This window comes from Xenopus laevis, chromosome 2S (assembly GCF_017654675.1).
Source record: "Xenopus laevis strain J_2021 chromosome 2S, Xenopus_laevis_v10.1, whole genome shotgun sequence".
In the NCBI taxonomy this organism is placed as follows: Eukaryota; Metazoa; Chordata; class Amphibia; order Anura; family Pipidae; genus Xenopus; species Xenopus laevis.
The window spans coordinates 44,772,718-44,790,751 of NC_054374.1; the positions used below are offsets into that span (position 1 = coordinate 44,772,718).

At 42.4% G+C, this 18,034-nt stretch overlaps 1 protein-coding gene across 2 annotated transcripts in view; it reads left to right on the forward strand.

Annotated features, from left to right (window-relative positions):
- Window positions 1–18,034, forward strand: part of tspan2.S (tetraspanin 2 S homeolog) — a 90,191-nt gene that overhangs the window by 37,888 nt on the left and 34,269 nt on the right. The window contains exon 2 of one of the 2 annotated variants that reach the window (XM_018249166.2): window positions 7,102–7,213. The exons of the other annotated variant lie outside the window; for it this stretch is intronic. Within the exon in view, the coding sequence (XP_018104655.1) occupies window positions 7,102–7,213 (112 nt within the window). The remainder of the gene's footprint in view (window positions 1–7,101; window positions 7,214–18,034) is intronic. 2 annotated transcript variants of the gene reach the window in all.

The window sequence follows — 18,034 nt, forward strand, 5'->3', positions numbered from 1 at the left end:
CTTGAGCGGGACCATGAGGATGATCAGGCCTTGCAGCCTGTGTCCCCTCCTCCGCCTGCCTCCAGTCAAGACCTGCCTACTGGTGAGCCCTCGAATGCTGAATTATTAGCGGCGATTACCAGCTCGCACTCCAGCACCACAGCGCAACTCGAAGCGATTAAAGTGGACACGTCTCTCCTACGCCAAGATTTGCAAAATCTGCGAGAGCGGACCGTTGAAGCGGAGACACGTATTTCTACGCTAGAGGATACTGTGGCCCCATATCCCAGAATGCTGACAACTTTACAGCAACAAGTCGCGGCTCTCTCAGCTAAGGCGGAAGACTTGGAGAATCGCAATCGGCGCAATAACTTGCATTTGGTGGGCCTTCCGGAGGGCAGCGAAGGCGACACACCTGCAGCCTTTGTGGAGGCCTGGCTGAAGCAGACACTGGGTGAGAACACCTTTTCTGATATTTTCATTGTTCATTTCACTGTCCATTGGAAGGGCACACCGTATCCCCACACGGCCCCTACCACCGGGCTCTCCTCCTAGGCCCCTGATAATGCGGCTCCTTAACTATAGAGACCGTGACACAGAAATGGCGGCTGCAAGAAAAAAAGGCCAAGTGACCTTTAATGGAGCGAATATTTCACTGTACCCCGATTACTCCCAGGCGGTGCAAAAGCTACGAGCATCTTACCAAGGGGTGAAGCAGAGACTCAGAAGTGCTGGCCTTATGTATTCGATGATGTACCCGGCTAAATTGCGAGTAATTAAAGGGGAATCGTACGCACTTTTTCCAAACAGCAGGAGACGCTGATCAATGGCTAGACACGCTGCGTCTTGCCCCCCGCCATAGCCCACAACAGGAGGGTGAAGACCCTGGTGATAGGGCTCCGATATAAATCATCAGCTACATCGTGCGTAGACTGGCTAATTGGGTCCGACAATGCTCCTATCCAGCAGCACATCACACATTTACCATGCAGACGCACAAACAACTCCAGTTGATCAAAGATGAAAGTTGGGTCATGAAGGGAAGAGACCGCACGTTTGGACGTACTCCATCCTGTTAATTGCACCTAAGTCACTCTCCCGTCTGTCCTGATGTACTCTGGTGGTAGCAAGCCCTGCATCTGATGGCCACTGTACGCTACCTTCGATAAGCTGTTTCGATGCCTGTACTGGTAAGCTGATGGTATTCCCCTCCCCCTCCTTGGCAATAGCTATGCAGGCCTACGGGCAGTGCCCACCATATCACCTCTGCAAGGAGACTTCCTTTTTCTGCAAATGCTAATTTTTTGTGCATATTATGGTTATGTGTTCCACATTTACAATTGCATATTATGGTTCCAAGTTTTATTTCTATGGAGGAAAAGCAAGGCGAGACCAAGGGCAAGAAGAACTTAATTCTCCGCCTTCCAGGCCTGTAAGACTATAGGTTGCTGAGCAGCTGCTTTGCTAATTGGACATCATCCTCAGCAAGTTAACAGTTTTTGGTATAGGCCCACCCAGGTTTGAGGGGTGGGCAGGGTGGGAGGGTCTCAAGTCCATGGTCAGTCTCACAAAGAGACGTAATATGCTGATATGTGCATCAAGTTGGGGTTTTGTATGTCATGTTTTTTGTTGTGTGTACTCACAGTCTATACAATGTTTGCTGTCTGACAGGCTACGACGGGGAATTTGGTATTGGCGGCAACCCATTTTACTTTTCTCATCATGGCCAATGTGACACTTGTAACGTGGAATGTTAGAGGACTAAATTCCAAATTCAAAAGAGCGCTCATACTTAACCTAATTCATAAACGGCGCCCAGAGGTGGTCCTACTGCAGGAAACCCACCTGACTGGTCAAAAGCTGCTGGCCCTCAAACGCCACTGGGTGGGACATGCATATCATGCGCCATTTTCAACCTACTCCAGAGGAGTTTCTATATTGATTAAAAAAGGGGTCCCATTTGACCTCCTCAACCTTCATTTGATTTTTTCGGTAGATTTATAATTTTACATTGCAAGATTCACAATCAGCTATTGATCCTTGTAAACGTATACATGCCTCCTCTGTTCTCCCTTGCACTTTTAGAACAAATATCCCAAAAGGTACTGGCCCTACCTGCTGATCCTCTATGTTATTTAGGAGATTTCAATAGCACGATGAACCCAGAGGTTGACAGACTTTCAGGTGTGGAAGCATCTGCCGCCCATCTCAAGGGTTGGATGGCAGCCCTAGGGTTGCTAGACTTATGGCGTAATAAATACCCAGCGGAAACGCAATTCTGATGTCACTATAACCAGCAACCTTTGCACAACTTATCCAGGGGATCCAATGTCTACCAAGGGCACACTCGGATCATTCCCCACTTGAACTTACAATTTCTCTGGGAGTAGCTTCTAAACATACATTATGGTGACTTTCCCCATTGTGGGTAACTAATGAGCCAGTAGCATCCAGATGTGTTCAAGACTATGAACAATATTGGGAGGCTAATGTTGAAACGGCAGGCACTAATATAGTTTGGGATGCCTCTAAAGCAGTGTCAAGGGGGTCCCTTATTACTGCAATAAAAAGTGCCAGGGAAGATGCTAGGGAAGTCTTGAAACAAAAAGAGGCAGAAATGCAAGAAGCCCAAGCCATGTTTGCTATGGGGAAAACGGAAGAACAACATGCTCAATTAGTGAAGGCCCAAAAGGAATTAGACATGCAATTAGTAACTATGACTAGGAAGAAATTACTGTACCAAAGTCAAAAAGTGTTTGAATTAGGGGACAAAAATGGTAAGGTATTGGCCCATCTTTCCAAAACTAAAGAGGATATTACGGTAATCTCAACTATCAAAGACAGCACTGGCGTCCCTCATACAGACCCTCAACAAATAGCCAATATATAGTGACATCTATGCAGAACAGCACCCTAACGATGGAACAAACATAGAGAATTATCTAGACAGCATTCCCATTCCCAGTATGTCTATTGAGCAAAGTCACTTCTTAGATAATCTTATCTCTCCCCAAGAAATTGCAGAGGCAATCCATGCTTTACCTTCCAATAAAACCCCTGGCCCGGACGGTCTGCCGGCAGCTTGGTACAGACTCCTGTGCAAACACTTAGCTCCCCAATTAGCTAAGGTCCTCAATGAATCTCTAAAATCCCATATGCTCCCTGACTCGTTCTATGAGGCGGTGATCATACTAATTCTTAAAGCTGGGAAGGATCCGACCCGTTGTGACTCTTACAGGCCTATCTCCCTACTCAATACGGACGCCAAAATTTTGGCAAAAACACTGACAAATAGGCTTGCGAAAGTCATAACGGAGCTGATACATTGTGATCAGTCGGGTTTTATTCCCAAGAAAACTACTTCCCTGAACCTAAGAAGGGTGTTTACTCATGTACAATATTCCAAATTGACACACTCTGAGGGCTTACTGGCATCTCTCGATAATACAAAAGCATTCGATTCAGTTAGCTGGACCTTCCTATGGGCAGTGTTAAAAAGATACGGGTTTGGCCCTCGGTTTATTGCTTGGATACAGTTACTATACCAAAGACCCACTGCACGTATCCCCGTTAATACCATCTTATCTGACAAAATTGATTTGGGCAGGGGTACTAGACAAGGCTGCCCGTTATCCCCCCTCCCATTTGCCTTAGTAGTTGAGCCCCTTGCCATAGCGATACGTCTTAATGTAGAGATCCGAGGCCTAAAGGTTAACAGGGCAGAAGACAAAATAGCCTTATATGCGGATGACATAATCCTTTTTCTGAACGATGATGGTAACTCATTCACCCAAGCCTTAACCACAGTGGAAGTCTTTGGTGACCACAGTGGGCTTCGGATAAATAGACAAAAGAGCAACTTATTTTCTCTAGCGAACTCAAGGGAGGGGGATACTAGAAGTGGTCTCAACTGGGTTTCCCAATTCAGATACCTAGGCATAAATATTACTGGAGATACATCCAAGTTCTGCAAGATCAATCTAGACCCAATAGTTGCCAAATTTAAGAATGATGCTCTGCACTGGATTAAGCTCCCGTTAACGGTTTGGGGCAGAATCAATCTCTTTAAAATGATCTACCTCCCGAAATTCCTCTACCCGCTCCAAAATGCTCCGATAATGCTGACAAATTGATTCTTTACTAAGCTCAATAGTGAAATGAGATCATTTATCTGGGAAAATAAATCCCCTCGACACTATTTTTTTGCAGGACAATTAACTTATGTACATAATTGGTTCAATCCAGACCCTGACAATCCCTTGACTGCCTTACATGGAAATATTATGGGTTCACTAGAGGCCCTACGTAACGCGCCATATAGGTCCCTAAAAGATACACCAGATATACTGGAGGTGCTTAGCACCCCTATCAGAGTATGGGATAAGGTAATGAAACAAAAGTCAAGGGTCAGTAACGGTACCTCCCCACATATGCCCATTTGGAGGAATTCTAATCTCCAGCAGTTTCTTGATCTTCCTGACTTCTATTACTGGCCCCAGATAGGAATTAAGTGGCTATCTGACCTAACAGTGGATGGCATCTTCCCCCAGTTTGAAGTGATGAAAGAGAAAGTGGGAAATCACAGCCTGCAATTTTTTAGATATCTGCAATTCCGCCATGCCTTTCAGTCACAATTTGGTTCTCTCAAACTGGATTTGGGCACAGCCATATGGGAGGATAGACTCTGGGAGCCCAAGACTGATAAGCTACTCTCACAATTGTACAAATTGCTGCCTCCAACCACACCTACCCCCTTTGCCAAAGCAAAACTCAAATGGATTATGGTAATTCCTGCGTTCGAGGAGGAACAATGGGCAGAAGCAACTGATCATAGATACGACTTCCTCATTGCCACTAGAGATAGATTCATACAATTTAAATTCTTCCACCAAGTCTATATTACACCACTTAAGCTGAAAATTATGGGGAGATCACTTAATGCTAAATGCCCGAAATGTCAAGCTGTGAACGCGGGCTTTGAGCATATGGTATGCGAATGTGTACACATCAGCAGATACTGGTCTGAGGTAATGGGTTATGTAGATGAACAACTGGCTTTGCCTAGGGTTAAGTCTCCAGAAGTGTGTCTCCTGGGAGTAGTTGAGGATCTCCTTCCTCGTGCTAACTCAAGGAATCTAACGAGAGTGATCTTGTTTTATGCAAAAAAACTAATTGCCATTAAATGGATGAGTTCTGAATCACCGAAATTGCTAGACTGGGTAACACTAGTGAACAAAACTTTACCACTTATAAAACTAACATATGCAGCTCGAGGCTCTCCTACCAAATTCGATAATATATGGGCCCCTTGGTTAGATGCCAACCCAACACTTGAGCTTCCAGAGGTACCTCCTGTCTAGATATTCTCAGTGGTAGTGCACATACCATTTATCGGGGATTTAAACTTTATTGCTGCCTTCTCCTTTCTTTGTAATCTATAAGCACTGTGATTGCTCTGTCAGAAGATAACGCTGTACGGTCTATACTGAACTATGCGTGGACTGTGATTGTCTTGTTTGTATGTCGTTAAAAAGAAAATAAAAACCTTTTAAAAAAAACAAAACATTAGGTGAACCATTACTTAACTGATTCTATGGACCATAAAAAGGGGCTTGAATGCAACAAGTTTGTATAAAAAATCTATAAAAATATTTTTGTTATACAGTCAGGTATGGTTGCCAAGGGGCATAGTTAGAAAGGATGAAACAGATTTCACCAGTGTTTACCAGTGGGTTATATCACAGCTCTCTGCTCATTTGTAAAGACTTTTTAGGGACATATTTATCAATAGGTGAGAAGCCTAACTGTAGCATTTATGGGTTCTATTATGGATGCTAGGGTTATGGATGCTAGGGATCTGGGGTTTTGCAGATAACAGGTTTTTTCCATATTTTGGATCACCATACTGTGTGTAATAAAAATCATTTAAACATTACATAAATCCAGCAGGATTGCTTTACCACTAATATGGATGCAGCTTAGTTACCATCAAGTTCAAGGTACTTTTTTATCATTAAGAAAATCATTAAAAAATGTTTTATTTGCTTAAAATGGACATTATGGGAGTCCCATAATTTGGAGCTTTCTAGGTATCAGGTTTATGGATAGGAGGTACAGGTACATTTAATTGCTTTTAAAAATCTATTTAGGTGTTAGATGGTTACATCTTTATTATTATGATATTATATTTATATTATTATCATATTATTATACTGTCATTAGTCACCCGCGACAAATCTCCTAGTTTGCAGGTAAATTAATCTCCTCCAAATGCTTTTCCACCAGCGATGAATTGAATCACCGGTGATGAGTTTAGCCTTGAAAATGACGCCTATAGACTCTAATGGGTGAAAACAATTTGTTGCTCATCAAAAATTTGTTACACGTAAAAAAATGTTGTCGTTGATAGATTTCAATGCATTTTGGTGAATTTTTTCCTTTCGCAAATTTTTTTGAAGCGAAACTGGTCAAATTCACCCATCACTACCGGTGATAAAACATAAGCATCACTAGGCCTGTATTTACATATGGGGCACCCCTAGTGCACAACCACAGGGAGCCCATTTAGATGCAGCTGGGTGGCATGTCCCCTTAAAAGTTTGCTGTCCTATGGTCCAGACCTTTGTGGCCTTCCCATAACTTCAGATCTGTACATCTGTACAACATTGTGTGGCTTTCTAAAGACACACAATGTTTCTTTTGTGGCAACTTTGGACAACTTCGGATAGCCAAAGTGACATATACATTTTACTAGAAAGCATTTGGAGGAGATTAGTTGATTACAGAAAAGATTTGTATGCTGTTAGATGGACTTTCCTATGTCATTTTTGGGCTTTACAAATGAATCATTAACATTCAGCCGTTGCACCATTTAAAGCTAAGCTTAAAAAAAAGTGCTGGTATTTAGCACTGCAGACCTCATTTGGGGGATTGTTAAAAGGGGTTTATGCTGCAATCAGTTATAGAAAAAGTACAATGCTCTACAAATGATTTTTTTTAATTGAGATATTATAATTTAGCTTTGTGCCCAGTCTAAAACGTTGTGCCTATTTTCATTCATTTTAGATGACTGATTTGTGTTATATTAGCAACAGTACAATTTTTTTCTTTTCCTATTGGCAGCTGGCAGGATCAGCTGTAACTGGTATTGGTTTATGGCTTCGATTTGGTGGCGGATTAAGAGTAGCAATTTTAGAAGATGAATATGAAGATTTCAGATCATCATTTTTTATGGGTAAGTCCAATACATTTTTTATATTTACTTGCAGCAGGTTTGCTCTTTTTGTAGCATAATAGAATATACATACACAGCTGTCTGTATGCCTTCTGGGGCTCTAATGTATTGTGCTGATGAGTAAGCATACCGCAGGTGGAGGTGGTATATTTTACATTACAAACATTTGGTTAAAAAAAAAAAGAAATTAAATGTAGTTTCATCCAATACCAGAATACAGAACATTATTTTTAGCATTTCACTTGGGTACTTAACCTGCACTTTCACATGGTCTGACATGGGGACTCATTTATCAACATTTTAGTGGTTTTAGAGTTTATTCAAACTATGATTAAACTATGATTAAAATCATGAATGCCTTGTAACTTATTAAAAGATCAGAATATATAAAGTATAAATAAAAAAAAGCTACACAATGTGCTACAAAAATATGAAAACATCTAAAACGTCAAATATTTTGGACAATTACTAGAACAAAATGTGAAAACCTCCAAAAAGTCTGATGACTAAAAAAAGGTCCAATTGAATTGGTTTTTCATAGTTTTTGCACTTTATAAATCTCGAATTTTGAGAGTTTTAGAGGAATTTTAAAAAACACGTAATTAATATGTCTAAAAATGCCATATTTTATAAACTGAACTTATTGTACCAGCCTAAAGTTTCAGCTTCTCAATAGCATCAATGATCCAGGACTTCAAACATGTCACCATCTTGGAAAGTGTCTGTGACACTCACATGCCCAGTGGGCTCTGAGCAGCTCTTGAGAACTGAAGTTTATAGTCGTTGCAAAATTGAGGTTGGTATGTAATAAACTGATGATACAAGGCTGATTATTAAATGATGATGCTATTTGCACTGGCTTCTGTGCTGCCATGTAGTAATTATCTGTATTAATACTAATCAACCTTATATTGTGACATTTCTATTCTGTATATACAGTACATTGTAAGTGGGTTCCTAAGCTCAGTAAGTGACAGCAGCACAGAACATGGGCAGTGAATCAGCAGAAAAGAAGATGGGGAGCTACTGGGGCATCTTTGGAGACACATATCTTTACTGCTAAAGGGCTGTGGTTGCCTTGAGCTGGTACAGAAGCCCAAAACATAATGTACAGGTATGGAACCTGTTATCCAGAATGCTTGAGACCTGGGGTTTTCCACAAAACATATCATTCCGTAATTTGAATCTTCATTCCTTAAGTCTACTAGAAAAACATGTAAACATTAAACAAACCCAATAGGCTTGTTTTGCTTCAAATAATGATAAATTATCTTTTAATGTCGGATCAAATACTAGGTACTGTTTTAATATTACAGAGAAAAAGGAAATCGTTTTTTAAAAATGTGGATATTTAATTATAATGGAGTCTATGGGAGATGGCCATTCTGAAATTCAGAACTTTCTGGATAACAGGTTTCCTTATAACAGATCCCATACTTGTACAACATTTCTAGCCTACTTCTTTAGTTAGGCTTTAGTTCTCCTTGCCATAATAAACATATGTAACAATTCTAAGTGTTGCACAGTTGCTCCCTTGAACTCTGTGACTCCAATAAAATATTTACATAAAAACAGAGAGAAACTAAATGTTCATTCCAGTAATTGTTATATTTCGGCCTTTTGTTTGTCTATGTACATATACCGAATATTTACCCCATTTATTTTCCTGGCTTTCAGTTAAGTGTTTGAACTAATTGACACATTTATGTTCTACAGTTCGAAGCAGTCCATGCAACTGGAACATGCATCTTCATTGCATTGTTAGAGTTTAGCAACGGTGCAGAATATAATATGTTGAATGTTATAGTGTCATAAAAGTTTAGCAGAGCGTAAATAGTAACTTCTTGCAAATTCATAATGATGAATTTGCAGCTTATTAAATAAATAATTGTAACTTAATTCAATTTAGTGCAGGGACAGGACAAGACAGTGCACACTCAGCAGATGTAATATGTTAAGTAAATAATGCTAAATGTCAGACATGATGGGTGTATCATTGTGATATGATAGTAGGAAGAACATGATAAAGAACATGATAAAGTGCAGATGTGCTCATAGAGAACAATTGTATCCAATGGCTATTTATTTATACAATAAGGTCAGAGGGAGTGTGAGTGTGAGAGAGATCTGTCCGGTCCCTGAGTATTCAGGAGCCTTATGGCTTGGGGGAAGAAACTGTTCCACAGTCTGGTAGTGAGGGCCCTAATGCTTCAGTACCTTTTTCCAGAAGGCAGGAGTGTGAACAGTGAGTGTGAGGGGTGTGTTGGATCAGCCACAATGCTGGTGACTTTACGGATGCAGCGAGTGATGTAAATGTCCGTGATGGAAGGTAGAGAGACACCAATGATCTTCTCTGTTGTCTTCACTATCCTCTGTAGGGTCTTGTGCTCCATGAAAGTGCAGTTCCTAGCCCAGACAGTGATACAGCTGCTCAGGATGCTCTCGATAGTCCCTCTGTAGAAGGTTTTGAGTAAGGATGGTGGGAGATGGGATTTCCTCAGCTTGCGCTGGACGTAGAGAGCGCTGTTGGGCTTTCTTAGCTAAGTAGTTGGTGTTGTGGGACCAGGCGAGGTTCTCCGCCAGGTGGACACCAAGGAATTTGGTGCTCTTGACGATCTCCACATTAGAGCTGTCAATGTACAGTGGCAGGTGGTCACTCCTAGTCTTCCTAAAGTCAACAACCATCTCCTTTGTTTTGTCTACATTGAGAGACAGGTTGTTGACTCTGCACCAGTCTGTGAACCACTGCACCTCCTCTCTGTATGGTGACTCGTCATTATTGCTGATGAGACCAACCACAGTTGTGTCATCAGTGAACTTTATGATATTTGTGCTGTGCGTGGCTGCACAGTCATGCGTCAGCAGAGTGAACAGTAGAGGACTAAGCACACAGCCTTGAGGGGCTCCAGTGCTCAGTGTGGTGGTTCTGGAGATGATGTTTCCAATCCTGACTGACTGAGGTCTGTCAGTCAGGAAGTCCAGAACCCAACTGCAGAGGGAGGTGTTCAGTCCAAGCAGGCTCAGCTTTTCTATCAGATGCTGAGGAATGATAGTGTTGAATGCTGAACTGAAGTCTATGAACAGCATTCAAACGTAGGTGTCTTTTTGGCCAGATGAGGGAGGGCCAGATGGAGGGTGGTGGCTATTGCATCGTCTGTTGAGTGATTTTGACGGTATGTGTACTGTAGGGGGTCCAGTGCTGGTGGCACCAGGGTTTTGATGTGTTTCTTGACAAGCTTCTCAAAACACTTCATGATGATGGGGATGAGTGCCACAGGACGGTAGTCGTTGAGGCAGGACACTGATGATTTCTTCGGCACGGGGACAATGGTGGTTTTGAAGCACTTCGGGACAGCGGAGGTGTTCAGGGAGATGTTAAAGATGTCAGTGAAAACATCTGCCAACTGATCTGCACATTCTCTTAGCACTCTGCCAGGGATATTGTCTGGTCCTGCAGCCTTCCATGGGTTTACTCTTTCCAGAGTCATCCTCACGTCAGCCACTGTCAGATGCAGTGCCTGGTCACTAGGCAGAGTGATGGTTTTCCTCATTCCTGTGGTGTTCTGTGCTTCAAACTGTGCATAGAAGTCGTTCAGTGCATCTGCAATGGAGGCATCACTGTCACAGGCAGATGGTGTTGACTTGTAGTTTGTGATAGCCTGGATGTCCTGCCACATGCGCCGTGTTTCGCCATCCTCCTGGAAGAAGCTGTGTTTTCTCTGAGTGTATGCGCGCTTAGCTACTCTGATGGCACTGGAAAGTTTGGCTCTCGCTGTTCTCAGGGTGACTTCCTCACCTGAAAGCAGAGTCCTGGGCCCTTAGTAACACACGTACCTCTCCAGTCAACCACGGCTTCTGGTTGAGGCGTGTAGTGATGCACTTGGAGACAGTGACATCATCAATGCACTTTGTGATGTAGCTGATTACAGATTACCTATAATCATCCAAGTTGATGTAGTCGCTGTAGGTTGCAGCCTCCCTAAACATGTTCCAGTCAGTGCACTCAAAACAGTCCTGAAGAGCAGTCGTGGCTCCTGCTGGCTATGTTTTCACCTGCTTCAGAACTGGTTTAGAGTGCCTGCTGAGTGGTCTGTATGCCGGAATCAGCATAACAGAGATGTGGTCTGAGTATCTGAAGTGTGGGCGGGGCTCTGCTCGGTATGCACTGGAAATGTTTGTGTAAACCTGATCCAGCGTGTTTGGCCCTCTCGTAGCAAATTCCACATGCTGGTGGAATTTAGGGAGCACTGTCCTGAGATTTGCATGGTTAAAATCTTCAGCCATGATAATCAGTACATCTGGGTGAGATGTTTTGTATGTCCGTGATAGCGCTGTACAGCTCCCAGAGTGCATCTTTGGTGTTCGCGCTGGGAGGAATGTAAACTCCAATAATATGAATGGAGGCAATCTCACGGGGTAAATAAAAGGGTCTGCACTTCACAACAACAAACTGCACCAGCAGTGAGCAGTGACTGGACACAAGCACAGAGTTCCTGCACCATTTCGTGTTGATGTAAACACAAAAACCACCACTGCGATTCTTACCGCTCAGAGCAGCTCGAACCACGACTAACCCATCCAGCTGAATGGCGGCATCTGGGACTCTTTCGCTGATCCACGTCTCTGTGAATACGAACATGCAGAAGTCTCTGAATTCACGCTGAGTAGTTTGCTGGAGTCGAATGTAGTCCATTTTATTTTCTATGGAGCAGACGTTAGATAGTAGTATGAATGGGAGAGCGGGTCGGCTGGGGTTAGTTCTTAGCCTAGCATGGACTCCTGCTCGCTTTCCGCACTTCCGCGTCCTCATATAACATTTCCGAGTGCTTCTCCTCCATTGGCCCCAGGCGAGACCGCGGTCAACAAATCCGGCTCCTGAAGTAGGCCAAGATCCCGTAGTGTGTGCAATAAGCCATCCTTTATCGTAAGATATGCATGATTGTGTACCGAAGGAGTGTCTGGCGATTATAGACCTGGGCCTTAGTTGTTCCGACGTCCATAGCTTCACAAAAAAAAAGTAAAACAAAAACCACAAAAAAAAAGCACCTTGTGATTTGGAGAGGCCGCTGCAATCTACTGTCACCGCCATCTTGTCCGCCACTAGGCCCACAGTCTCCCCGAGGTGCCCCACGTCACTAGGCCAGCAGTTTGACCTGCAGTTCAGGCCCCAGCTTGTTCCCGGTGCCTCTACTACTCGAGTCCCCGGCTTCTGTCGAGGAGGTAGGCCCCGTTTTGTTCTCCGGCTCTGTGTGTGCTAGAGAGACAGTTTTTCCTCCTTTAGGCAGCGGATGTCCCTTTAAGGCTGCTGGTCTGGGAGATGTTGGCAGAAGGGGACTTGTAAAGCATGGATGGGTGCAGATTTTAACAGTGCCTTGGGAGCCCTTGCAGATGTGTCTTCCCTGGGGGAGGGTGGGCGTGTTCAAAAGAAACAGAGTAAGATCAAACAAGAAGAGAAAGAAAAAAGATAATAATAAGGGAGGAAAATCAAATTAAACAATAAGTGGACATAGAAAGCAATCTACTGTGCATTTCAATTGCATTGTTTACCTACAGCTTGTGAGAGCAATTTCCTTTTTAAAAGAAAAACTCTGATAGTATTACATGTTTCTATATAGGTATTTAAATTTAGCATAGGTCAGCGCTGCCTAAAAAGTAGATTGGGATCTACCAGTAGACCTTTAGCTTGTCTAAATCACCCTCCTCTTTCATGCTTTTCATTCAGATATTTATATTAAGGTTGCATAAGAAATAGTGGTTGGTTAAATATAGCAATATACATTTTCTCAAAAATCGATATCAGAATTAAGTAATATTTTTCATGGAACAGAATGATAATAATGCTTTTATGTATGTATGAAGCCTATGATTAAGGGAGTTGCTTCCGAAACGCTTCAGGCGATGTCAGTCTGTGACCTGTTGCAATAAACCACTTTTTTCTTTTTAATGCCGCCTTTCCAATTTTTTTGCAAGTTTTATGTATGTAGATCATAATGGGACAACATCACTAAAAGTATACCCCACACTAGTAAAGTATGGGTGCTCCTACTATAGGTTATCGAAATGCAGGGCCAGTTTATTATCCTTCTTTTTTTTTTTACTGAACAGTAATAAAGATATTTATCTCCAATGTTAGTAAACATGCCCCTTAATCATGTGTTTTCTGCACTAAAAAAATAATAATAATAAGTATCTGTTACCCTAAAAACTAGATAGCTATTTGCTGTAAATACCAAACTGGACAACTGTAAGTCAAAAATACATTTAAAAAAAATGTAAAAAAGAAATTATCGATTTGCCTTTACATAGCTGTGGGGCCCAGTGACATCTAGTTACCCCACTGTTACACAGGCAACATAATATATGTCATGTTAAAAGTTCATTTTAAGGTTAATTTCCTCTTTTGATATAAACTAACAGATTATGTTGTTTATATCTTTACACTTCCTTGTAGTTTGCACAATATCAGCATAATTTTGTTAAAAGGTTGAATCATCATCATCAAGTGGTAAAACCAGAAACTTGGTGTCACGCTATGGTCTGCAGTTTGGTTCATGACTGTCACTCCCATTCGATCTTATCCATTCCCATATATACTAGGTTATCTCAACAGTGAACAAAAAAATCCTTTGACTTCTCAAAACTTAGCCAAATACTAGCTATAGGTTCTAGGAGGTCCCCATAGGTTAACATAGCAATTCGGCAGGTTTAAGGTTTGCTGCAGATTGGCCATTGAAGGGCTTGTTCACTGTTGAGATAACCTTTGGTATGATGTATAGAGTGATATTCTGAGACAATTTGCAATATGTTTTCATTTTTATTATGTGTTTTTTTAAGTTGTTAGCTTTTAATTCAGCAGTCCAAATTACCCTAGCAACCATGCAATGATTGGAATAAGAGACAGGAATATGAATAGGAGAGGCCTGAATAGAAAGATGAGTAATAAAAAGTACCAATAGCAATACATGTGTAGCCTTACAGAGCATTTGTTTTTTTTTTTGAAGAGGTCAGTGACCTCCATTTGAAAGCTGGAAACAGTCAGAAGAAGAAGGCAAATAATTAAAAATAATGAATAAAAATAAATGATAAAGACCAACTGAGAAGTTGCTTAGAATTGGCAATTCGATAATGTACTAAAAGTTAATTTAGGGGCATATTTATCAAGGGTCAAATTTCGAATTTGAAAAACTTTGAAATTCTAATTCAAAAAGACCAACCGAAATTAAGTTGAAGTTTTTTTTTTCGCCGAATAGGTCCGTTTTTGATCCAATAGGTCTGTATTCCGCCAAATTCGAATTTTCGGTTTTTTTTTCAAATTCGAATTTGGACTATTCCCTAGTCGAAGTACACAAAAATTAGCTGGAAATTCGATTTTTTTTTTAATTCGAATTTTAAGTTCAACCTTTGATAAATCTGCCCCTTAGCAATTATATTTGTTAAGATCTTATTACTTGTCTGTGTCACCTCTTCTTGCCATTTTTGAGCCTCGTGTCTGTTAATAACATAGGTTCAGTTTTAGTGCAGCGCTAGAGGTGGCAGGAAACTGTGGAAAATAGAATAGCCAAAGCCATCTAAACTAATCTTTTTGTACGGAGTGTATCTGTGTGAGTTCTACAAACACAGGTGTAGTTGACAAAATCAAACTCAGACATATATTTGTGTGGCTCTAGCACATTCTGACATTAAGGAAGGGGAACTTGGCTTCCCTATTTTGTTTACAAACCAATGTTCTTGGCATAAAACATGGAAACAGACTCACTGAGGTCTGTCAGTCAGGAAGTCCAGAACCCAACTGCAGAGGGAGGTGTTCAGTCCAAGCAGGCTCAGCTTTTCTATCAGATGCTGAGGAATGATAGTGTTGAATGCTGAACTGAAGTCTATGAACAGCATTCAAACGTAGGTGTCTTTTTGGCCAGATGAGGGAGGGCCAGATGGAGGGTGGTGGCTATTGCATCGTCTGTTGAGTGATTTTGACGGTATGTGTACTGTAGGGGGTCCAGTGCTGGTGGCACCAGGGTTTTGATGTGTTTCTTGACAAGCTTCTCAAAACACTTCATGATGATGGGGATGAGTGCCACAGGACGGTAGTCGTTGAGGCAGGACACTGATGATTTCTTCGGCACGGGGACAATGGTGGTTTTGAAGCACTTCGGGACAGCGGAGGTGTTCAGGGAGATGTTAAAGATGTCAGTGAAAACATCTGCCAACTGATCTGCACATTCTCTTAGCACTCTGCCAGGGATATTGTCTGGTCCTGCAGCCTTCCATGGGTTTACTCTTTCCAGAGTCATCCTCACGTCAGCCACTGTCAGATGCAGTGCCTGGTCACTAGGCAGAGTGATGGTTTTCCTCATTCCTGTGGTGTTCTGTGCTTCAAACTGTGCATAGAAGTCGTTCAGTGCATCTGCAATGGAGGCATCACTGTCACAGGCAGATGGTGTTGACTTGTAGTTTGTGATAGCCTGGATGTCCTGCCACATGCGCCGTGTTTCGCCATCCTCCTGGAAGAAGCTGTGTTTTCTCTGAGTGTATGCGCGCTTAGCTACTCTGATGGCACTGGAAAGTTTGGCTCTCGCTGTTCTCAGGGTGACTTCCTCACCTGAAAGCAGAGTCCCGGGCCCTTAGTAACACACGTACCTCTCCAGTCAACCACGGCTTCTGGTTGAGGCGTGTAGTGATGCACTTGGAGACAGTGACATCATCAATGCACTTTGTGATGTAGCTGATTACAGATTACCTATAATCATCCAAGTTGATGTAGTCGCTGTAGGTTGCAGCCTCCCTAAACATGTTCCAGTCAGTGCACTCAAAACAGTCCTGAAGAGCAGTCGTGGCTCCTGCTGGCTATGTTTTCACCTGCTTCAGAACTGGTTTAGAGTGCCTGCTGAGTGGTCTGTATGCCGGAATCAGCATAACAGAGATGTGGTCTGAGTATCTGAAGTGTGGGCGGGGCTCTGCTCGGTATGCACTGGAAATGTTTGTGTAAACCTGATCCAGCGTGTTTGGCCCTCTTGTAGCAAATTCCACATGCTGGTGGAATTTAGGGAGCACTGTCCTGAGATTTGCATGGTTAAAATCTTCAGCCATGATAATCAGTACATCTGGGTGAGATGTTTTGTATGTCCGTGATAGCGCTGTACAGCTCCCAGAGTGCATCTTTGTTGTTCGCGCTGGGAGGAATGTAAACTCCAATAATATGAATGGAGGCAATCTCACGGGGTAAATAAAAGGGTCTGCACTTCACAACAACAAACTCCACCAGCAGTGAGCAGTGACTGGACACAAGCACAGAGTTCCTGCACCATTTCGTGTTGATGTAAACACAAAAACCACCACTGCGATTCTTACCGCTCAGAGCAGCTCGAACCACGACTAACCCATCCAGCTGAATGGCGGCATCTGGGACTCTTTCGCTGATCCACGTCTCTGTGAATACGAACATGCAGAAGTCTCTGAATTCACGCTGAGTAGTTTGCTGGAGTCGAATGTAGTCCATTTTATTTTCTATGGAGCAGACGTTAGATAGTAGTATGAATGGGAGAGCGGGTCGGCTGGGGTTAGTTCTTAGCCTAGCATGGACTCCTGCTCGCTTTCCGCACTTCCGCGTCCTCATATAACGTTTCCGAGTGCTTCTCCTCCATTGGCCCCAGGCGAGACCGCGGTCAACAAATCCGGCTCCTGAAGTAGGCCAAGATCCCGTAGTGTGTGCAATAAGCCATCCTTTATCGTAAGATATGCATGATTGTGTACCGAAGGAGTGTCTGGCGATTATAGACCTGGGCCTTAGTTGTTCCGACGTCCATAGCTTCACAAAAAAAAAGTAAAACAAAAACCACAAAAAAAAAGCACCTTGTGATTTGGAGAGGCCGCTGCAATCTACTGTCACCGCCATCTTGTCCGCCACTAGGCCCACAGTCTCCCCGAGGTGCCCCACGTCACTAGGCCAGCAGTTTGACCTGCAGTTCAGGCCCCAGCTTGTTCCCGGTGCCTCTACTACTCGAGTCCCCGGCTTCTGTCGAGGAGGTAGGCCCCGTTTTGTTCTCCGGCTCTGTGTGTGCTAGAGAGACAGTTTTTCCTCCTTTAGGCAGCGGATGTCCCTTTAAGGCTGCTGGTCTGGGAGATGTTGGCAGAAGGGGACTTGTAAAGCATGGATGGGTGCAGATTTTAACAGTGCCTTGGGAGCCCTTGCAGATGTGTCTTCCCTGGGGGAGGGTGGGCGTGTTCAAAAGAAACAGAGTAAGATCAAACAAGAAGAGAAAGAAAAAAGATAATAATAAGGGAGGAAAATCAAATTAAACAATAAGTGGACATAGAAAGCAATCTACTGTGCATTTCAATTGCATTGTTTACCTACAGCTTGTGAGAGCAATTTCCTTTTTAAAAGAAAAACTCTGATAGTATTACATGTTTCTATATAGGTATTTAAATTTAGCATAGGTCAGCGCTGCCTAAAAAGTAGATTGGGATCTACCAGTAGACCTTTAGCTTGTCTAAATCACCCTCCTCTTTCATGCTTTTCATTCAGATATTTATATTAAGGTTGCATAAGAAATAGTGGTTGGTTAAATATAGCAATATACATTTTCTCAAAAATCGATATCAGAATTAAGTAATATTTTTCATGGAACAGAATGATAATAATGCTTTTATGTATGTATGAAGCCTATGATTAAGGGAGTTGCTTCCGAAACGCTTCAGGCGATGTCAGTCTGTGACCTGTTGCAATAAACCACTTTTTTCTTTTTAATGCCGCCTTTCCAATTTTTTTGCAAGTTTTATGTATGTAGATCATAATGGGACAACATCACTAAAAGTATACCCCAC